The following is a 23551-nucleotide window of genomic DNA, read 5'->3' as shown; positions in this document are numbered from 1 at the left end:
ATTTATTAGTTTGATATAATGCAATAATTGCCATATTTATAACAATTATATGTTTAAAATGTATTAAGTCAATTATTAGAAGTCAGAATCGATCTATCATTACTGGTTTATAATTAAATGTAATGAGTAGACGTGAAATAAATGAGTTTGAACTCATGAAAGTATCAGATTCAAAGTTTGTCCTGTTCTGCCAGTTTATTTTTATGAGAATCATAACCTGCATAGTTTCCTTGCGTGAGACTGAACAACAATCTTGTTCTAGGCGTTCACAAGATTCATATATTTCCTCAAAACTAAACTGTTAAGCGTCAGTCAGTGATAATGTTAGGAATGAGGATATATGAGGAGTACTGAAACATTGAGCACTCAAACAAGAGTGTCAAGAGTGTTTTTCTGTTCTGCAAGGATTCATATTTATGCTTAATCTTTCTTCAGGGGAAATTCTGTTCAATGCTACTATAAATAATGGACAGAAACAAATATAGAGCCATCAGCCACACTGTGTGATTAAACAAACTAATCGGAAGAAAAGATCATGAAGCAAGGACACAGTTCTCCTCTGGCCAATTAACAAACAGCGTATTATTATTATTATTATTCTGGCAACTTTACAGGTCAGAGGTCATAATAGATCGGAATAATCGAAGGATCGGAGTCATCTCGCTGGAGACGGGTTTATTGAGATGCCGTGTCGATGAGGCAGTTGCAGGGGGAGTCTAATCACGGTCTCTCAGACACTTCGGGGTCCTGTGTTGGTCTTCTCTGGGCGCAGGTCCAGAATCTGATCTGGATACGGCCCGGATCCAGCTGACTGCAGTAAACCTCGGGATAAAACAGAGAGACTATCATTAGCGTAGATGCCATTCTTCTGATGATGTAACGAGTACATCAGGTGTTATGGGAAGTGTTCCCGGTTCCGGCTGACCTAGTTAATGCAGCCTAACAATCATTTCATTGAAAAAGTGTTTTATGTGTATGCCACAGTAAAGAGATGTGTTTTTAGTCTAGATTTAAACTGACAGAGTGTGTCTGCTTCCCGAACAATGTTAGGAAGACTGTTACAGAGTTTAGGTGCTAAATAGGAAAAGGATCGACCGCCTGCAGTTGATTTGGATATTCTCGGTATGATCAACTGGCCAGAATTTTGAGACCGCAGTAGACGTGATGGAGTATAATATGTTAAGAGCTCGCTCAAGTATTGGGGAGCTAAACCATTTAGTGCTTTTTAAGTAATAAGCAAGATTTTAAAATGTATGCGATGTTTAATAGGCAGCCAGTGCAGTGTTGACAGAACTGGGCTAATATGGTCATACTTCCTGGTTCTAGTAAGAACTCGAGCTGCTGCGTTTTGGACCAGCTGGAGTTTATTTATTAAGCAAGCAGGGCAACCACCCAGTAGAGCATTACAATAATCTAACCTTGAGGTCATGAACACATGAACTAACTGTTCAGCATTTTGCATTGAGAGCATGTGCCGTAATTTAGATATATTTTTAAGATGGTAGAAAGCAGTTTTACAGATGCTAGAAACGTGGCTTTCAAACGAAAGATTGGTATCAAAGAGCACACCCAGGTTCCTCACTGACGACGAGGACTTGACAGAACAGCCATCAAGTGTTAGACAGTATTCTAGGTCACTACTTGTGGAGCTTTTTTGTCCAATAATTAAAAATTCAGTTTTTTCTGAATTGAGTTGCAGGAAATTACCGGTCATCCAGTGTTTTATATCAACTATGCATTCCGTTAATCTTGTGAATTGGTAAGTGTAGTAGTTTTTGGTTCATGTGGGTGTGGGAAGGAAGAAGACAAGGGTCGGCTTTCTGGGACTCGTAAGTGCTCTTTTTATTTTCTCCTTCGGTCACTCAATAAACTGTGTGCACATCGCACAAAAACATAAAACAATAATCAAACTCTCTTTTCACTTCGTCGGTTTTATCAGCAGTTCCTCTCTGCGTGGCTGTGTGCATACGAGTCCCAGTGAGTCTCTCTCTCTCTCATCTCTCTCTGTGCTGCAGCTTATAAGCAGTCTCTCCAGCCAATTACTGCAATAAGAGACAGGTGTTACTCATTTGCACTTGACCCACTTACCAACCGCTCGGCCCTGCTCTCTCTCTCCCGCTACAGACCTCGCAAAACCACGCCCCCTCCGCCACATACCCCCACCGCCCGACTCAGGCCGGGGAGCCATCCGGCCTGCAGCCCCCCCCCCCCCCCCCCCCCCCCCCCTCCTGGAGAGGAAGTCAGCCACAGCCATCTGAGCACCCGGCCTGTGGACTACCTTGAACTTAAATGGCTGTAAAGCTAGATACCAACGGGTGATCCGCGTGTTGGTATCCTTCATGCGGTGGAGCCACTGCAAGGGGGCGTGGTCCGAACAGAGGGTGAACTCCCGCCCCAGGAGGTAATAGCGAAGGGTGAGAACGGCCCACCTGATGGCCAAACACTCCTTCTCAATGGTGCTGTGCATCGTCTCTCTCTTAGAGAGCTTGCGACTGATGTACAGCACCGGCCGCTCCTCACCCTCCACCTCCTGGGACAGGACTGCGCCCAACCCTCTGTCCGAGGCGTCAGTCTGTAGAAGAAAAGGGAGAGAAAAGTTAGGAGCCTGTAAGAGCGGTCCACCACACAGAGCAGCCTTTATCTGAGTAAAAGCCTGCTGGCACCGCTCCGTCCACTGAACCGTATCTGGTACCTCTTTTTTAGTTAGATCAGTCAGCGGGCTAGCGAGGTCCGAATAATTAGGTACAAACCTCCTGTAATATCCCGCTAGCCCCAGGAACTGTCTAACCTCCTTTTTGGTCTTGGGTCTCGGACAGGCCGCAACAGCTGCGGTCTTGTCAATTTGGGGACGCACCTGCCCATGACCCAAGTGGAAGCCCAGATACTTTACTTCCACCCGCCCAATTGCACACTTCTTCGGGTTGGCGGTAAGCCCCGCCCTTCTCAGCGACTTCAGGACAGCTCGCAAGTGCTGCATATGACGCTGCCAGTCTGCACTGTAGATGATGATATCATCCAGATAGGCAGCGGCATATGCAGCATGTGGCCGGAGAATTCTGTCCATCAGACGCTGGAAGGTTGCGGGAGCCCCGAACAGGCCGAAAGGAAGGGTGACGAATTGGTGTAATCCAAACGGCGTGGTGAAAGCGGTCTTTTCTTTGGTCATTGGAGACAAGGGGATCTGCCAATAACCCTTAGTCAAGTCCAGCGTTGAATAAAAACGAGCAGTCCCTAGCCGATCAAGCAATTCGTCAATCCTTGGCATTGGATAAGCATCAAATTTCGACACCGCGTTCACCTTACGATAATCCACACAGAAACGGACCGAGCCGTCAGGTTTAGGCACTAAAACATCGGGCTCGCCCAGTCACTGTTGGATTCTTCTATCACACCCATGTCAAGCATAGCCTCTAATTCTTCCTGAACCACTTTTTTCTTATGTTCAGGCAAGCGGTACGGCCGGCTGCGAACCACAACTCCCGGCTCAGTCTCAACGTGGTGCTGGATGAGATCGGTGCGACCAGGTAGGGGCGAGAACACGTCAGCAAACTCCGCTTGTAAATGTTTTACGTCAGTGAGCTGCGAGGGCGAGAGGTGGTCTCCCCCCGGGGCCAGAGCGAGAGATTGAGGTTTTTGAACCGCCTCCGGCCCGAGATCCTCCTCTCCGCTCACCACCGTCGCGAGCATCACTGACTCCGCCTCAGACCATTTCTTTAGCAGGTTGAGGTGGTAAATTTGACGTGCCCCGTCCTTATTTGATCGAATCACCTCATAGTTGAGATCGCTAACTCGCCGTGTGACCTCAAAGGGTCCTTGCCACTTTGCAAGTAATTTCGAGCTCGACGTAGGGAGTAATACAAGTACCTTCTCTCCCGGAGTGAATTGACGAAGCCTAGCGCCTCTGTTGTATAGCTGTCTCTGTTTGTCCTGAGCCTGTAACAAATTCTCCATTGACAGCCGCCCCAAAGTGTGGAGTTTTGTTCTCAGGTCCAGGACATACTGAATTTCATTTTTACTCGCTGAAGGTCCTTCCTCCCAAGCCTCCCTAAGGACATCCAGCACCCCCCGGGGCTGGCGCCCATAGAGAAGCTATGGGAAGGTCCCGTGGAGGCTTGCGGGACCTCGCGAACAGCAAACATCAGAGGTTCTAGCCATTTATCCCAATTTTTAGCGTCCTCGTGAACGAACTTACGAATCATGGATTTCAACGTGCGATTAAACCGTTCCACCAAGCCATCTGTTTGTGGGTGATAGACGCTTGTGCGAACCCATTTAACGCCCAACAACTCGTAAAGTTCGCGAATCGTTCGTGACATGAACGCCGTGCCTTGATCAGTGAGAATCTCTTTTGGGATTCCCACCCGGGAGATTAAGGAAAACAGAGCGCTCGCAACACTTTTCGCCGAAATAGTGCGGAGCGGGACTGCTTCCGGGTATCGCGTTGCATAGTCTACCATAACTAATGCAAAGCGATGCCCGCGTGCTGACCGCTCTAATGGCCCGATGAGGTCCATACCAATTCTCTCGAAGGGGACCTGCACTAGCGGGAGAGGGCACAATGGTGCTTTTGGGGTGGCCGGTGGATTCACCAACTGACATTCACGACAAGACGCACACCATCTGCGTACATTCTCGTGAATGCCCGGCCAGAAGAAACGGGCCATTAGACGGTTGAGTGTAGCCGTTTGTCCTAAATGCCCGGCCATAGGATTAGAATGAGTTTTAGGTACTAACAACTGGGTTGTATCCTGCTTTGACTGGGTGTCTTGGGTCACGCGATACAACCTATCCTTTAAAATACAAAAATAGGGATAAGAGAGCGGCTGGTCAGGCTGGAGGAGGTGGCCGTCGATGGAACGGACCTGATTAAACGCGTTTTTCAGCGACTCATCCCGGGACTGTTCCAGGGGAAAGTCATCGCGGTCTGTGAGAACGGGCATCTCCAGACCGCTCTGTTCCCCCGGACCGGCCCCCGGAGGTCCCGAATCCACCTCTCCCGACTGAGCAACCGTCTCTTTCCCCTTTACACGTTTTCCCCAAGAAGCATCCGCACACAAATGCCCCAACAATTTATTAAATGCTGGCCAATTGGTCCCCAAAATTAGCGGATGCTGGAGGTGCGGGTTAACTGCTACCTCCACACTATGCTTTTGTCCCCGAAATTGAATATCCACGGGCAACACCGGATAATTCACCACTTCCCCGTGCACACACCTCACCTTAACCATGCGGCGGTTATCCAACACCTTAGACTGAATCAGGCTTTGATGGATGGAGGTCTGGTTACAACCCGAATCCACCAAAGCCTGATAAGTACCCCCCTCGATACTCACAGGTATCTGGTACAGGCCAGCTTGATCGGGGGCGGCTTGTGGCGCGTCGGGGACCCGGATCAGTGTCCTCACCTCCCTCACTGGACACCGATTGATGAAATAGCCGGGGTCCCCACAGCGCCAGCAAGCCGGCCCAGGCTTCCCCGCCGCCCTAGTGGCTGGAAGTGGGTCGGGGAATTGGCATGGAGAGAGTGCTGGAGAAGATGAGGAGGGGAACGGGTCGGTTGACGCTCCCCCTCCCCGGGGCGCCGGTCTGGGAGCCGCCGTGGCCTCGGGCGGAACCCCCGACCTCCACCTCAGCGCCGGTCTGGGTATCGTCCTGCGCCGCGACCTGGGAAGGGGGACAGGTTTGGGGAGAGAGGGGGAAGAAACAACAGGGGAGAGAGAGAGAGAGAGAGAGAAGCGGATGGAAGGGGTTCGCCGACCCCGGAGCACGCCACCATTTGGTCCTCCGCCAGCTGGATGGCCTGGTCTAGCAACGTCGGGCGGTGGCACTGGACCCACTGGGCAGTTGTCTTCGGTAGCCGGGCGACGAACTTTCCAGTACCACACGATCGATCATTCCCTCGACGTCACACCCATCGGCCATCAGCCATTTGCGGCAGGAGTCCCGGAGCTGTTGGGCGAAGACGAAGGGCCGGCCGGACTCTTCGAGGCCCAGGGTCCGGAACCTCTGACGGTGTTGTTCTGGGGTCCGGCCGACCCGCTGAAGGATGGCCCGCTTCAGGTCCTGATAGACCAGGAGGTTCTGGACTGGCAGTTGGTGGGCGGCTACTTGTGCCTCTCCGGACAGCAAGGGAAGTAGCCGCATTGGCCAGTCCGCGGTGGGCCACCCCCAGACCTCGGCGGACTTCTCAAATAAGTCCAAGAACGCCTCGGGGTCGTCCTGGGGACCCATCTTGGCGAGTCTCAGAGAAGCCGCCGAGTCAGATGGTGCGTGGGGGGCGGCCTCAGCCTCCCGGTCTATCCAGCTCCGGAACAGCTGGCGGTCTTCATACTGGCCCTGGAGGAGCACCTCGAACCTCTTGTCCTGCTCCTCCCTCATGGCCAGTAGCTGCTGGTGTTGCTCTTGGTGAAGACCAGCCAGCGAGTTGATAATCTGCGCAAATGGCGTTCCTGGCGGGGATTGCATGGCGGCAGCGTTCTTCTCCCTTCCCGGGTTTCGGCACCAGTGTAGTAGTTTTTGGTTCATGTGGGTGTGGGAAGGAAGAAGACAAGGGTCGGCTTTCTGGGACTCGTAAGTGCTCTTTTTATTTTCTCCTTCGGTCACTCAATAAACTGTGTGCACATCGCACATCGCACAAAAACATAAAACAATAATCAAACTCTCTTTCCACTTCGTCAGTTTTATCAGCAGTTCCTCTCTGCGTGGCTGTGTGCATACGAGTCCCAGTGAGTCTCTCTCTCTGGGACTAGCTCTGGCTCTGAATTAGCTCTGGCTCTGCTTTGGTGGAAAAGGGGTATATGATTACGAGCCAATAACCATTTTTGATGCCATATAGAACCTTTTTTTTAGAGTGTACAGTGTGTACTTTTTCCTAGTTTTCCCAAGAAAGAATGGAAGTGAAATGTGACAACATGCCCCATAGGTGGGGTCACATGACCATATGATTAAAATATTATCTGATATAATCAAAAAATATAAAAGATGAACTAAAATATTTTGTCAATAAAATACAATTATTCACTATTTTAAAATAAAATAATGGCATTTTTAAATCATTAAAAATAAACACATTTTTGAGTTTGACAACAAACAAATCGCTAAATACAGCTGAACAGCATAATTAAAAACATAATAATGAATAACTTCTGAATATTGAATCTCAGTCATTATTCACCCTTTTCTCATGTTTTTTCTCAAAATAATTAATAAAAGTATAGAATATAATAGTGTAGTTCTAATGGGGCCCAATGTAGTGCAGTGTTACAACACACCCCACCTGCACAACTGGGATTAACTCCGGCTCGTGTCTTCTGCTGTTAGATCATTAAAGAACATCTCAACTCTTAATAACTGATAGAGATTAATATAATATGAGATTTGTTTTATTTTAAATAAACACAAAAAACAGAGATGAAAAATAAGCTTAAGTACGAAATTTACTTTTGCTATGGTTAAATAAATGCTCAGTGATATCTCACAAAGATATTTTAATTTTGCTGCAATGTTTTTTCTAAATAATGTTGATATGGCAACTAGTAAATACACAAAGTTTGTTCATCCTGGCTTGTGTGGAAAGTGGTTGGTACATGTTGGTTAATACATTAAGTTAACTAATGTTAACTAATGAAACCTTATAGTAAAGTGTTACCACTTCATTTATAATATAATATTACATTAGGTTCAGCGAAATGTAACTGTTTTATTTGCTATTCAATCTTTACCTTGTTGCAGACACATTTCTTGAAATAGACCTACTAAAGATTGTGCAATGGATTAGTTGCACATATACAATATGCATGCATAACGTGACGCCTCGTGGTCTTTAACATTAGGCCACACCTTTAAATTATATAGTTATTATCACTGTCTTCACTCTTATAGGATTTACATTGGCTTTATGTATTTTATGTAATAATTCATAGTAAGCTTGGTGGATACGTTTAGTTTAAGGGGTCACTTTATCATTATAATTTATAAGCAATGCATCTAGTATCTAAACAAAGAGTCTACATTTAATTATAATTAACACAGTTTAGAAAAATATTCATTTTTAGACATCTGATTTTTTACTATATGAACTTCTTCTCCACGTGTCAAGCATTGGGCCCTCATGACTATTACATGTATTGCTTGGGCAATACAATTTTCCTTATTTATTTTTGCTGTCTGTAGAGCACACTGGCTCATTTTCTCTTGAAAACAGAAACTTGAATTTCATGATATGAAATTTCATTAATTGCACTAATCATTCACTTATATCAGCTACAAATCACTGTCCTTTATTTATTTACTTAGATGTTAATTTATATTATTTTATATGCATTCAATATTAAAACAGATAAATTACAATACATAAATTAATAAAACAACAAAGGATATTTAAGAATAATATGATATAAAAAGGATATTATTAACTGAGTAATACATAAATATTGCATACAGTGTAAGCATGGCAGCATTATATGATTATTATTGGTGTAATGCTGTAGTTGTCCAGCGGGTGACATCACAAGTCTCTCTATGATGATTGTCATTTACTCCAGAGAACTGAGGATTATGGAGTCTAATTCATTTACTTGAAGGACCAGTGTGACAATACTGTGATATTTACATTTACCTTTCCTGAAAGCTTGAAACACACAGAAAATAATATATGTATGGAGGATGAATTTCATTTTATGTTTTATTGCCAACTGTATAACAATTTACGAATTGGTTTGTATAATATGATGCAACAGAAAAACCCAGATCTGTTTTGGCTGCCTAAAGGTGAAATTATGTTTTGGTTATTTGAAAATTATTTTTTTTGTATGGCAACCTTTGTTGAGAAGGCATGGACATAAAGACAAAAGACTTTGTACCCTGAGATGAGGTGATTTAGTTGTGATTATGTCAGGATGTTGTGGCTTAATATATTGTTTTATTGTATGTATATAATACAATTTTGATGGACATCTTTCCTAATCACTGATAGTGAAGCCCATGTGGGCTGGGCACCATGAGTGCATGACACTTAAATAAAAATATTCATTCATTCATTCATATGTAATTTAGATAGGCTACATTTAAATAGACAAACATGCCATATAATATTTTCCTTCAACATAAAACGATTTAAAATGTAGGCTATAATTTAAAATAATGGAAGCCATGCTTCCAGTGAAGTTACTGCTGCTCCGAAACAGAATCTATTTGCCTTGGTGCCAGTTTGCATGGCTGATCGTCATAGTCATGGCCAGGCTCTAAACAAATAATGCAAAACTCATTGTCACATTGAGGACATTCCATGTTATTACATCCATTATTAGTGTGTTCAATCAGCATGTCACAAGATGGGCATGTACGAATTTTTGGACACTGTACTGCATTATTAAAGTATATTAAAGAGATCATTGGGCAGTCTTTCAGCAGTGTCCGGTCAATGGTGCATCCCTCATTCCCACACTGATCACCACGGATTTGAGATCCGTTCCACTCTTGTAAACAGTTCCAGCAGAACTCATAGGTTTCTCCAGTCTTTTCTGTGCAAATGGAGCACTCCACAGAGAGACTGGAAGCATTCAACCTTTCAATGAAGCTGCCACAACCAGGACACTGAACATGGACAGAGAAAACACAGACGCACAGGGTCAGAAAATCTGGGTGTAATACTTGACACATCACTAACATTATCGCCCTTATAGGTGTTTTACTACATCTGCAAGACCGAAATGTCCTTACCTCCCTGAAGTTGACTAACTTCTTAGCAGTGTTTGTCCCGAGCTTTTCCTCAAAACTGGATTTCTCTTCAATTGTGAGTTTGGCCAGTTTTCTGACTTCATTATACGGCCATTCTTCCTCACACAGCGGACATGTGAACTCAGTCTCTCCCTGAAATTACACACCAGAGCTCACCGGTTAATTTTCATAGCATTAATATGACGTAGACCTAAAAATGAAATGAAATTTGCACAGATTGACTCACATAGTCCAGTTGAGCTTTGCAACAGTCTGTCAGAGACTCAGGATCAGTGACGTGACCACAGGATAACACAGCTCTCAACACACTCGGGTCATCGTCACAATAATCTGAAAGGGTTACAAAGCTTTCACTAAAATTTGCTACATGTAGGTCACACTGAAATCTAAGTAGACCAAGCTAAGAATAGTCCACTATTATTTATTTTACATTTTCGTTTCACTTTTTATTAAGGAATATAAATTGATTATTTCTGTTCAGTCCACGGAAGCCTGGCTGTTAAGTTGGATGACTGTACCTGTTTAAAACAAACTATGGTGTTTATTATTAAAAACAACAGCCTTAACCACAGCTGTCGTTGTTGTAAATAAATTGGTGAATAAAAACGACATTTGATGCATTTAAGGTATTATTGGTATTGAATTTAAGTTACGTAATTTGACCCATTTTGATCGTGTTTGTCTCTTTGTATTGTTACGTTTATTTAACTTTTTTTTCCACAATACTGTGATTTATATGAGGAAATCTCTAGTCTTGGATTTAGAGTAGAACAAATATACATGGACAAATATACACTAGAAGGTACGTTTCACAGTGACGAACAGGAAAATAACAACCAATGATTCAAACTTTATCAAATATAAGACACATTCAGATTCAGCTGTAAAGCAGTTCTACTGAAAGCAAATGAGCCATTATTCTGATAAACTCAGATCAACTTTTGTTCTCATCTGATAGTGTCAATGCTGTCAGATCAATAATATTACTTAAATCCAAACGAATCAATCTAGAGGCGATAGTGGCAAGGAACCCAAACTAAATCAGGAGACATCAATGGAGGGAAAACAATAGCCTAAATAATAATAATAACGTTAAATTATTTATATTCATTATTCGTCATCATTCGTGTGTTTGGCTATTTGTCGGTTATTAAACAAGTTATTAATTCAGTTAACAGCAATTGATACCCTCCCTTACGAAACAAAAATATATTGCAGTATATTGGAAAATATCATGTAATACATTAGGCGATATATTCCCATATATGGGATTTAATATTTATATTTTCCAATATATTGCAATATATTGAAAGCGGCAATCATTTGTATATTTTGCAATATACTGCAATATATTACATATATTGTATATATGTACCATCAATATATTAACAATATATTATAATATATTTCAAGTAGCCTAATATATTGGTAAATATATTTTCCTTCCGTAAGGGCTATATCAAAGTCCCAAGTTAAATCAAACGTTTAAGCAAGCGTTCATGTGTTATTTGTTTACAGCCTTTTATTTTGGCGCTAATATATGAAGAAAGCGCGCACTTACCGAAATCATTTGCTTTTGACACCAGTTTAATACCTTTGTCGCGCGGGGTGAATTTCTTCATGTTTTCAGACATTTTCTGTCCTTTAACTTCCATGTTGTCAGCGTCAACTCTCAGTGTGTTTAGTAGCCTAGTACAACACAACCACTAAGTTACGTGTGAAAGGACACGTGACACCGGCTTTGTATTTTCATAGTTTACAGTCTCCGGCTATATGTAAAAGAAGGTTATTGTTTTACATTGTTTTAAGTTGTATTAGGAGTCAATAAATTACATGCTACCCCAGCTTAGGGTTACAGAGCTAGGTAAGCTATACACTGAGAAGTCGTTCTTTCTTCTTCATGAAGCCTACATTTCACGTCTGTCTATTTGAGAAATGTTGGACCTTATTCATGTTGTCTGTGACGTTGCCGAACGTTGCGCGAGCGTCACTATACGGGACGCAGAATTTTGTCAAAAAACGTGTTGATTGGGCAATAGCAGCCTCAACTAGATGACTCACAATCTGGCAGAGGAACAAAACACTGTAACCCACACAGATCATATCTGTTTTGTTTAAATTTGGATGCTTAGGTTTTGTTTACAAATTTGCCTATACTAGCTAGTTCATACTCTTTAAAACAGTGTAGCTGTTAAACCCATTCCTGAACTGTGAAATGAAACATGAAATGTTTTTTTGAAATAATGAGGTTTGTAGTTTACATGTAGCCTATCATATTGTCTAATTATACTTAGTTGGTACTTTTATTTGAAATATTGGGTGACAATTGAAAGGGACTGAAATGCATTTTCATTCTTTTTATTTTGTAATCATTTTTAGAGAATGTATACTGAAATAAAGGCAGGCACTTTTTTAATTTAAGGAAATGTTCTAAATCTGAAGGAAAAGTGCATAAAATCATTGATTTACATTGGCATTTGTTAATGTAAAGCACATTGTCAATTGTCTCATAGGTACATATTCAGAATGTGCCTTCAACTGTCTAAAATATACATTTCTAAATACTGAATAGAAATTTTCATTTTTGGGGGAGCTGGAAGGAAAGAGATAAAAGGTGGAACCTGTTGACTTAAAACAAATAAGTAAATCCAACCTATCATTTTTTTTGTGTGAAAATCAACAGTCCCTGATTGGAGATTCAGCCCTGTGGTTTTCTTCAGCAGAGATGGAATGGGAGTTTTGTTTTGGTTTAATACAGAAGATTTGAGTTGATAACTGACAGGTTAGTCTTTTCTACATAGTCTAGTTAAAGAGTCTCACAAGTTTAGCTCCACAATGAAGATCAGTTCATTCACTTTATGGAACTGATCAAATTAATCATTTTATACAAACATTCCGATTATCTAGAATTTATTCTGAACTGTGGAAAGGGACAAAATATCATACAGCATCAGTAACGTTACTCCAAGTGTAATTAAAGGGTAACTTCAGTGATTTAGCATTAAGCTTTGTATTTAAACAGGGTCATTTATGCAGTAGAAATGTGAAATTATTTTTTAATTTGGTGCCTTCTAGACTGAGAAAAGACAGAAAATGTATTTTTGCCTCATGTGGATGAAAGACAACAACTCCCAGAATGCACTTGCTTCGCTGCCCTATGAGGCCACTCCGTCGTTTTGATCTTCATAGTAATACAATCATTTCGTTCAGTTAGATAATAAACACTACAATTAAAAACTGAACATGTCTTTTCAATAAAGTGTGAGTGAGCTGAACGAAAATGAAAGTGGGTATCCATAAAATGCTTAAAGGAATGTCCCATGAGTTATTAATTCTTATCAGAGCTGTGTTAGATTGGAAATTATACGTGAAATATTCACATGCTAAATGATCTAAAAAGTCTATTTATACAGGCTGACTTATACAGACACATATCAATGAATACCACAAAACATCAAAACATTCTCTTAATGCATTGATAATACATTCTGATTTAATTTCAGAATGTCATTTCCTGGAAGATGATGAACATACTTTTTATTTTAAAGCCATTAAAAAGGACAGGGACACTGTAAATCAAAATGGGTTAGTCCTTTTTCTGCAGCAACAATGAGGTTTACATCCAGTGACCAGGCTTTACCCAGCTTAGCTTCAGTGGATGAGTCGAGTTCATGCATTTCCCGGAAATCAAACCTGTGTTCAACTGCTTGAGCTAAAGAAATGTTTAGCAACTACTAGGTTTTGTTACACTGACAGAATTAACACTGTCAAAGTAATACACGTTCTTTAAACCACTGTTAAATTAAATTCACATGCTTCTGTTAAATAACATGGACAAGAGATTATTAGTTATTACAACTAACAACAGTGAAGGTTTTTAGTCAAGATCCAAAGGGTAGTTTTATGATTTAAACAATGTGATGTATAATGAAAAATATAATGAAATATATTTGATATATGAAATCTATAATGAAAAAGTGCTTTTAAAACATTTAAATATATCATAATACCTTGTCTAACCTTTAAGATTAGACCCCCCACCCCCCAAAAACCCCCAACAAAACTGAAACTAAGTGATCAGCAACTATTCTAACAGCACTCAAATAACCCTAGAGGTTGGAAATGATGAATGGATAAGGCATGATGAAGGTAACATTTTATTGACATATTTCTACAGCTATGACGATAGTCATAGTCAACCATTTCCTTTTCCTACTATTATACACAAAGATAAAAATATATCATGCATATTATACATATGTATATACACCACAAAACATGTATTACTATATTATATTATTCTAACATTTGAGTCCCCAGTCCAAAAAGTTCCCCTTGAACATTTGTGGTGCACTTTTATTCAACATACACTGAAAAAAATGATTATGGCCCGATTAAATTAAGCATAATTAATTTGTGCTCGTTTAAATAATTTAAATTTAGTTTTTTGATTTAATTTTAAAAAAATTAATTGGTTTTATGGGAATTGCATGTGTTTTTGTTTAAATTGAGATAAAATAAATTGATTGCGACCACTTACGATAACATTTTTTAGTAAATTCAACAAATCATTTTTTTCAGTGTATCCTTTAGCAAAACATGTTTATTAATTATAATATTTTGACATTTGTTTCAGATATTGTGAATTTAAAACTTATCTGTAAACATACATTAGTATTCATCACAAAATTAGACTACAAGCATCTTCAAAAGATCTGTTTTAAATTAAGCATGAGTAAAAAGAGTAAAAAGAGAGAATTATAAACTTTCTCAAAATGTGTTGGGAACTGAGAGAAACTCCTTAGGTGTATTTTCTGGTCTTTAGAGTACATTATTTTCTGAGGCTCGAACATGAGTTGTGTAAAGTGCTGCTGTGTGACAAGGCTAAGGCTCCAGCCACAGGACATCTTCAAAGGAATCTAATAATAATAATAATAATAATAACAAAGATTAGTGTGGAACAGGGTGACGTCTTTATCAGGATATCTCTAATATTCAAGTTTAAGTTGATTTATAAAGCACATTTAAAAACAAAAAACAGTGAATCAAAGTGCTGTACAATTAGGAAAATACAGTAAAAGAAAAATAATAATAACCTGAAATAGATAAATTAACAGTAAGAGTAAGATAGAAAGATTATTTGAGAATGATCCCTCTATATTTACTGTTTTTCATTTAGCAGATGTTTTTATTCAAACTCACATGTTATGAGTTTAGATAGACAGATAAAGGAAAACTGTCCAAAAAGTAACAGCTGTATAAGCTCTGATGACGTCACAGCTGTGTCGGCTGGATTCACAGATGACTCACCTTCAGTTCAGTTCAGAACTCTGTTTTTATAACAGGAAACACTACTTTCATGTAATCCTCCTTGTATATTGTGTCATGTTATCAACATAAAACTGATAAAACAATATAGACCTACGTTTGTGATATTTAAATAGTATCTATTTACTATCTATTTGACATCACCACAAACTCAATACTAGCTGGAAACAGGGCCAGTGGGCCACATTGATTTTGTGTTAGTTTTATATTCTGACCCCCATTTCTTTGGATAGCAAAGGGTGTATTGTAGAAGTGTTGTAAAAAGAAATGTGATCTGGATCTCTCAAGATGATTATATCTCAAGGTGTAATAGCATAATGCCTAATATGCCATGATTATCTCATCATTTACTCTCCCTCATGTCTTTCAAAACCGGTATGATTTTGCAACCCGAGGGAGAGTAAATCAGAATGACAGAATGTAAATTTTTTGGTGAACTATCCCTTTAAGAGATTAAGCAATTTATGTGCATTTTGCGATGAATACTGTACCTCTTCCTCCAGGCATCCTGAGGACAACGACCAGGAGAGATAGATGTTCAATATCGCAAGATTCAAAGGTTTGATCGTCTTCAAGCTCAGTTTGACCAAATATCACCCTCAGTCTTTCTGGATCTGACAAGAAAATGAAACCAAAATTCAGACGGAGTAAATGGGTAAAATAATAGATTTTTATAACCCCTGTGAAAGAAACCTTCAACCTACCATCTACTCCAGGGAACAAACTTAATGCCTCTTCCTTTAGCTTTCCAATGGTGAAGTTCTCAAACTCTTCACTTGATGACGCCACTGATAATACATTAACCGTATTTTTATTAATCCTGACACGGACCTGAAAGGCCATTGTGGTGCTGTTCCAGGAAGGAATTCTGACTGAAACATCAAGTTATCAGACCAGGAAATATAACCACCACACCAACAGCTTTCTCTTTCATTTGCAAAAAAACTACAGGCAGGGGCGTTGACTTTTCCTTTTAATCCCTAATAGCCACAGCCATACAGGGCAAGAATACTAAACGAAAACTAGACGTAATCATATGCCACGTTGAAAATCACATTTTCTGCTTCACATTTATATATTGCTCTAATGAATTAAAGGCAACACAAAACAAATGAATATATTAATAGTCACAAATTCAAAATGCAAAACTAGAAATATTTACGCATTTGGCGGACGCTTTTATCCAAAGCGACTTACAGTGCCCGTATTTCAGGGACAATCCCCCTGGACCAACATGGAGTAAAGAGCCTTGCTCAAGGACACACTGGTGGGCTGGGCAAATATATTGTCCGTTTCACTTTCTTGCTAAATTGAATCGGTTAACTTATTTCACATTGTTTTAAGCAAATTTGTTTTAACACGTTTGAGCTTGTTGGATGGAATTTAACTTAATTTAATTGTTCATTATTAAATCATCCCCATACTTGGCCAAGCATTCCTAATTTAGCTCTTTACTGTGGAAAAGGTGTTAGTGTTGATGTTGTTGAACCCACTTCATTAGATCTCTTCTTTGAATTACAACAGTACATTTAATGCACATTTATTTAGCTATTGAAAGAATCCTGTTTGCTTTACTCAGTCAGTCATGTGGCAACAATATAATTAATAAAACAATTATAGTGTATTTATTATGAGTCAGTCAATTAAAAAAACAGAGTTAAATTTCTTACAAATAGTTAAGTTCAACAGTAAAGTTTTGAGAGATAATATTATTTAGAACAGTTGAGAATACATATTCCTTAAATAAACTTGTATCTGGCTTTACATTGAGCACGAGGTTGTAAATTAAGGATTTCAAATGAAGATTTGTTTTTCCTTTCCACAATGGCCAATGCATGTATTTGTCTGCAACAGTCACACTTTTACCTATTCCAACTGTGTAACCCATATTTTATTAACTTAATTTATTAATTTATATTATATTATGTATTTGTTGATAAGTATATAGATTCCTACATGACTGAATACATTTATAAAAAGCAAACAAAGGACATTTGTTATGTGTGGCTGTATAAATAAGGTGCAAAACAAAGAAATTCAACAAGAAGTAGTTTTAATCCAAAAAATAGCAAACACTCAGGAGCAACAACCACTTAAACTCAAACATAAGTAGATGTACAAACAGACAGGATAATTAACAGGAACTGAAAACGTGTATTAACTAAAGATATGGAACATGGAAACAAGAACAAACAAAACCAAGACAGAATGAACCTGTTAGAATATTAAACAATAATATAATAGTAAACAAATATATAACAGAGCAAATAAAGTTGCATTGTGTACAGCATACAGTGTAAACCTGGTAACGTTGCATGGATTAAATGTTGGATGAGTCAGTTTAGTCACATGTAGTTATAACGCATTACAGTAATTCCAGAGCACTCACAATTATGGACAAGCATGTGACAATGCTGATATTTTACACCTTTATTTGCTAAAAAAGTTTTGAAATACACAGAAAAATTGTATATGTAACCGATGTTCACTTTCTAAAATCTGCCACCCTTCATCTCACCTTCTGACACCATCACAACTTTTGTTGTTGTTTTTTTATCAAAAACTACATTTTCTATGATATATTGTTCTTTTCTGCATATCCCTAGTCTAGTGTATAATTTAAATGTGTCATTGTGTAATGCATAGTGTTGCTCGTGAGAAATTGCTTGTGATAAAGCTGCTTTGGATAAAAGTATCTGCTAAATATATAAATGGAAATGTCAACCAAAAAAAATCATCTTTTTTTTATTGAAGAGAAGTCAGTGTAGTCTTGAAGCAGTCACCGCTATAGTTGGACGTGTTCTTACATGTCAGAATTGATTTGCCTCGGTGCGACACCAGCTGAGCATAGAATGAAATGGGTGGAGGTTTGTAAGCACTCACTGGCGGGTTTCAAACAAACAAAGCAAAACTGCTTCTTACATTCGCGACATGACATGATTTTACATCCCTCATTATGTTCTATTAACACACTACAGAACGGACAGGCGCGAATGGCTGGACACTGGACATGATCATCAGAGCCCTGATTTAAAACAACAGATGATAAAGAGATCATGGGACAGTCTCTCAGCAGGTCCTGGTCACGGCGTTTACATCCCACATTCCCACACTGATCCGCTCGAGGTCGAGGTCCTTTCCACTCTCTCTCACACTGCCAGCAGAACTCAAAGATCCGTCCGGTCTTCACTGAGCAAACGGAGCACTCGACACAGAGATTGAAATCATCTGCCCTTTCAGTGAAGGTGCCACAGCCTGGACACTGAACACAGACAGAGGAATGGAGAGATGCAGTGTTAGAAAAACGGTGTCACATTTGACCCATAATGTTAACTTCTTTATTAAGACGAGTTGTATTTTTACTTCTGCAGTACTATAAATCACAAGATCAAAGCAAGAAATGCCCTTACATCCTTGAAGTTGACTATCTTCTTAGCAGTGTTCGTCCCGAGCTGTTCCTCGAAACTCAGTTTCTCTTCTGTTGTGAGTTTGGCCAGTTTTCTGACTTCATCATACGGCCATTTCTTGTTGCACAGCGGACATCTGAACTCAGTCTCTCCCTGAAACCAGAGCTCTCAGTTAATCTTCGTAACATTCATATGCTATTCATAATAACATTGATATTATAATTACTTTGATGAATATAAACACCAGTGAAATGTTCACAGATGGACTCACATCTTTAAGTTGAGCTCTGCAACAGTCAGCCAGTGTCTCTGGATCAATGACATGGCCGCAAGACAGCTGAGCCCTTAAAATGCTTGGGTCGTCATCATAATAATCTGAAAGGGTTACAACCCTAGTTTTAAATTCCTCCAAAATATGCTATAATCATCATGAAGCCCACATTGAAAAGTTATTCCAGTTATTTAGTCAACAGACTATTTGTAGGGTGAGAAAACTTTTCTGAAATGCATTGTATTTTTAGTTTATATATGTAAAAGTTTGTTATTATTCTTAACTTTATCACTTTATTATTAAGGCCTGTTTACATTCAAGCATTAGAAGTAACTACAGTGGTTCAAACCACAACAGCAGTCCAACATGTTAAACTTTAACGACTAAACTGTCGCAGTTGTTTAAGAAAAAGAAAGAACATGTTTAAATTCTCCCACCTTATTTGATATGAATTTACAAGCTTTCAAAAGAAAAAAAAAAATTACCACAGAGTTATTATAGTAAATGCGTTGTGATGTGTAAAGTAATAGGAGTCCTCGTTTGTCGATGTTTAAGGCAGGGCCAGCGCTTCGAGAGTCATATAAAGCCATTCAGAATAAAACCTGGGGCTTTATGATATGAGGAAATCTCTGAACTAGAAATGAGTGACTAAAGTCAGCTCGCGCACAAAGAAATACACACACACATACAAATATAAATCTTACCGAGATCGCTTGGTCTTGACACCAACCTGATGCCTTTGTCGAATGGAGTAAATTTTTTGTCTTCAGACATTTTAAACAACGTCGATGTCGTGTAATAGACTAGTGTGTTCTCAGCGTCAACTCTCCGACCGCAGAGTTTATTCCACCTGTTTAAGCACCACACGTCACGTGACTCGCGCAGCCGCCCACAGTCAGCGCTTCCACCTTCAGTCTTGGGTCTGAAAAGCGCAACTAATGTGAGACTGACACGATATCACAAGGAAACATGGTATCCTATTGTTGCGTGACCATCGCGAGGATCGTCATTAAGGGTCAGAGTTAAATGGTTCTCGTTCGATGTCTTTAATTGTAAGTTTTTATTATTATTATTATTATTATTATTATTTCATTAAACAGTTAAATATTGTTTATGCATCTGTCGTCTGGTGAATTTGGTACGGAGTTGTGCTGTAATCGTTATCATCCATGTAGGGGTTGATTCTTATAATGAAAATTATTGACTGCAATTTGACTTTTACTACACAGAGTAAATTTTATATTTGATGTTTTGATCTGCTGCTATCTTAAAATATTCTGACATTGTGTTAGCCTATATATTTGGTCATGCAATTGTATACTCATTTATGAAGGTAAAATGATGCCATAAAGAATTGCATGTGCGGGGTATGATTTGTGAAAGTGTAAATAAAATTGTAAGCGTAAACTAAATGTGCATGCGCAAGAGAGGCTTTGTGAAGGTGTAAATCGCCTTTCATACAATATTTGCAGCATTTTACTGTTATTCGTAAGTGTAATTCATGTATTGTGAAACTGCAGCTTCGCTTGCTAACGCAACCTAAATATGATCTGTATTGTTCTGACTTCCATTTTTCTGCACTTACACTTTTGACACGTTACTTTCCTCAAAATATGGCAAAAAGCATTGCAAGCCTGTGAACATCGATTTGCAAGTGAAAACAACAGAGTCAGGAACTGCAAAACAGATTGACCGGGTAAAACCAACCTTTGTGTAAAAAAATTATCTGTTGCAAATGTCTAAGGCTTAATTTACACTGCAGGTCTTGATGCACAATTCCAATTCGGTGACAATATCCGATTTTTTTGATGACCCGCTTACATCATCTTTTAAAATGGACCCATATCCGATATTTGCATTTACACAATACACTGGTCTTTAAAATTTCATTTTATGAGGTTTTTTAACATTAATATGAGCTCCTCTAGCCTGTATATGATCCCCAAGTGGCTAGAAATATTGATGGGTGTAAACCGAGTTCTGGCTGTCTTTCTCTGCCTTTGAGAAAATGCAGCTCAGACAAGCTGATCTGGAATTTTCCTGTTATGACGTCATACCAGGAAAGGTTACCTCCCCTTCCTCTGCTATAATCAATAATCCAGCACTCAGAGAAAATGGATTCAATTTATGTCAGCACAGGCTTTACAAACAGACTTTACGATATGGATTCGACAGCACCGCGACAAACAGTGAGTAACAGTGTTCATTAATGCCTGATCTGTGATCAGTGATTTCTGATGTGGAGCTAATCATTCAAGTTCACACAGATTTTCTTTCTAGATCGTTTAATGATCGCCGTCTTGATGCCCTAAGCGTAATGCATCAGTGAATCAAGCCAGTGACTAAAACCATCGTTAGTAGCATGAAACAAATCCGTTTTTTAAGTGATTAAACTACAGAGAGCGATCAAAGAACACTCTTTATAATGGCTGAAGCTGTCAATCACACATTGCGAGTGTGTCTGCACACTTGCCCAAACTGCCGTTATAATGAATGACACTGTAATGCTGCACAAAGCTCTTACTGTATTCATGTCCATGTCGTTTTTGCTGTTAGTTGTGGTGAAAGCATTTTGTGAGAGAAAACGCGTTGCAATGACGAGATCACTGCATTCACTGATCAACAGTCTGTGTACTCAATGCTCATCACTGCAGCCTTTAATGTGATAGGAATAGATCATAAAATAATGCTATAATCTACACTTTGACGATTCGTTCATCTCGACAGCTGTAATGGTACATTACATGTGTTACAAAGGTGGAAGACAGAGAGTCGAAGTGACTGGGACTGTTTATTCAGAACTCTCAGATACAAATAAGCTCGCGCAAATAGTATAGCGCTCTCAACAACTCAGTACAATAAAACTTCCTCCAGCTCTCCGTGGTTCACGAATGCCCAGTCAGTGTCTCTCTCTCCTGCAGTGCCTGCAGTGCCTCGCTAAACCACGCCCCCTCCACAACATAATCTAACACTCATTTCAAATGCAAAGATGTCAGCCAATCACATCAGTGGGCGTTTTCACTGAAGTCTCACAGCAGACACGCCCCTTGAAACAGGGCATTCAGCCAGAGGGGTAATAACAGTATAGAAAAATGCCTTTTATTTCTAAATTAGGAATTTTTTTATGTAAAAATCATACTAACAATATAATTAAACCTCAGGAAACATTATAAAATAATAGAAAAATGCCATGCCATGGGACCTTTACAGGTCAAAAAAACATTGCTCTCGTAAGGCGGAGAAAAAAGAGGAGAGCCCTTGATCGCAGTTCGTGTCCTGAGTTGACGTCATTCGCCTCCGTCCCTTTTTCAATGATGTAGGACTCGCATTTACTGGGGAAAATCCAATTTGACCGCTTACATGGCAGACGCAAACGCATGTATCCAAATCATATCTGATTTATTACCACATATGAGTGAGGCCTGAATCCGATCGGAGGATATCAGAATTCATGCAGTTTTTTCCTGCTTACACGTTCACATGTAATTTCCGATCTGTGTTACATGAGAGGGAAAAATTGGAATTGGGTCACTTGAACCATGCAGTGTAAAGGGGGCCTAAATGACTTGTTGTGTACGTAGGGTAAAAAGTTACCAAAGTAAATCGTTTTGCACAGTTCCGTCTTTTTTTCTCTGCATGATTCTCTCACTCACTGAGGGTCCACCTTCTTCATGTAGCCAATCAAATAAGACTCTGGCCTGACTCTTGATTTTCTCTTATCTTATTGGTTCAATAAACACGCCAGAGGCCAAAACACAATAGGCTTGTTGGACTTCATGCAGCGATGCGCAGACCGATCGGCCGCTGATTAAGGCAGCGGCGACGCCACGTGACTGTGACGTATGTCAACAAAGTGCCGCGAGAGCGATTCGAGAGCAGCCACTAATACAGCCGGTGCAGTTTCTCTAGAGCGGCTGCACAGACTCTGATGACGACACAGCTGATCCACCTGTGATTCAAATAACAGGATTATCATTATAATAATATGGGCCTCTGCAGTTACTGTTGAAAACCAGATGCACATACAGACTGCTATTTTATGAATAATCAAATAATCCAGGATTAGTAGGCTCAGTACACTACATTGGATAAAGCATTTGCCAAATGCATAAATGTTAAAGCGACTTACAGAAGAATAACGCATTCATCAAAGAGCCAACAATAGTTTTAGTACACTATGCCAGGTTTATTAGACAACTAGATTAGGAGACCAGCTAGAGAAGACATGCAGAGTTGTGTGTGCGAGTGCGTGTGTGTGTGTGTGTGTGTGTGTGCGCGTGTAGGTGTGTGCATAAGTTTAAGAGTGTGAGGTTATTAAGTGTGTAACGTTGTTGGTTCGTGTGGGTGTAGGAAGGAAGAAGACGGGGTCGGCTTACTGGGACTGCTCTCTCTTTATTTGGTTCACCTTTTCTCAAATTCACACGCACGATGGCGATTTAACTCAAAACATTCACACTGACGCTCCACGTCAGTCTCAAACTCAGTTTCTCTCAAATTCAGTCTCTCTTTTCGTATCTGGCAGTGAGGTGTCTGCTCGCAGTCCCAGTCTCGATCTCTCTCTCCTCTCTCTCTCTACTGAGCGGCTTTTACGGTCTCTCCACGCCAATCACTGGAATCAGACACAGGTGTTAGTGATCTGCACTTGACCTACTTACTCACCGCTCGTCTCCGTCTTTGCTCGCTCCCGCTACAGACCTCGCAGAACCACGCCCCCTCCGCCACAAAGTGCTTGTGGAAGAGGCATGTCTTCAGCTGCTTCTTGAAAGATGTGATGTTCTCAGAGGTTCGGGTGGAGGTTGGCAGCTCT

The 23551-nt window shown here is 40.0% G+C and overlaps 2 protein-coding genes and 1 long non-coding RNA gene across 3 annotated transcripts; all 3 read right to left on the bottom strand.

Moving 5' to 3' along the window:
- Window positions 1-8688: 8688 nt before the first annotated feature.
- LOC307122273 (putative E3 ubiquitin-protein ligase RNF144A) lies at window positions 8689-11685 on the bottom strand. Its single transcript, XM_079810300.1, has 4 exons — window positions 11300-11685; window positions 9965-10068; window positions 9721-9870; window positions 8689-9594 (listed from the first exon to the last, which is right to left on the bottom strand). The coding sequence occupies exons 1-4, from the start codon at window positions 11391-11393 to the stop codon at window positions 9166-9168; spliced, it is 777 nt and encodes a 258-aa protein (XP_079666426.1). The 5' UTR covers window positions 11394-11685; the 3' UTR covers window positions 8689-9165.
- A 2198-nt stretch (window positions 11686-13883) lies between these two features.
- LOC307121402 lies at window positions 13884-16004 on the bottom strand. The gene is made up of 3 exons (XR_013815945.1): window positions 15771-16004; window positions 15558-15680; window positions 13884-14657 (listed from the first exon to the last, which is right to left on the bottom strand). It is a non-coding gene; the product is annotated as an uncharacterized lncRNA (long non-coding RNA).
- Window positions 16005-17104: 1100 nt separating this feature from the next.
- Window positions 17105-19612, bottom strand: LOC307122272 (putative E3 ubiquitin-protein ligase RNF144A-A). Its single transcript, XM_079810299.1, has 4 exons — window positions 19449-19612; window positions 18745-18848; window positions 18477-18626; window positions 17105-18328 (listed from the first exon to the last, which is right to left on the bottom strand). Exons 1-4 carry the CDS (start codon window positions 19516-19518, stop codon window positions 17870-17872), a joined length of 783 nt encoding a protein of 260 aa, XP_079666425.1. The 5' UTR covers window positions 19519-19612; the 3' UTR covers window positions 17105-17869.
- Window positions 19613-23551: the final 3939 nt, after the last annotated feature.

Source organism: Gobio gobio (assembly GCF_949357685.1).
Source record: "Gobio gobio genome assembly, chromosome: 25".
NCBI classification, from domain to species: Eukaryota; Metazoa; Chordata; class Actinopteri; order Cypriniformes; family Gobionidae; genus Gobio; species Gobio gobio.
This window is presented reverse-complemented; position numbering and strand designations above follow the sequence as displayed.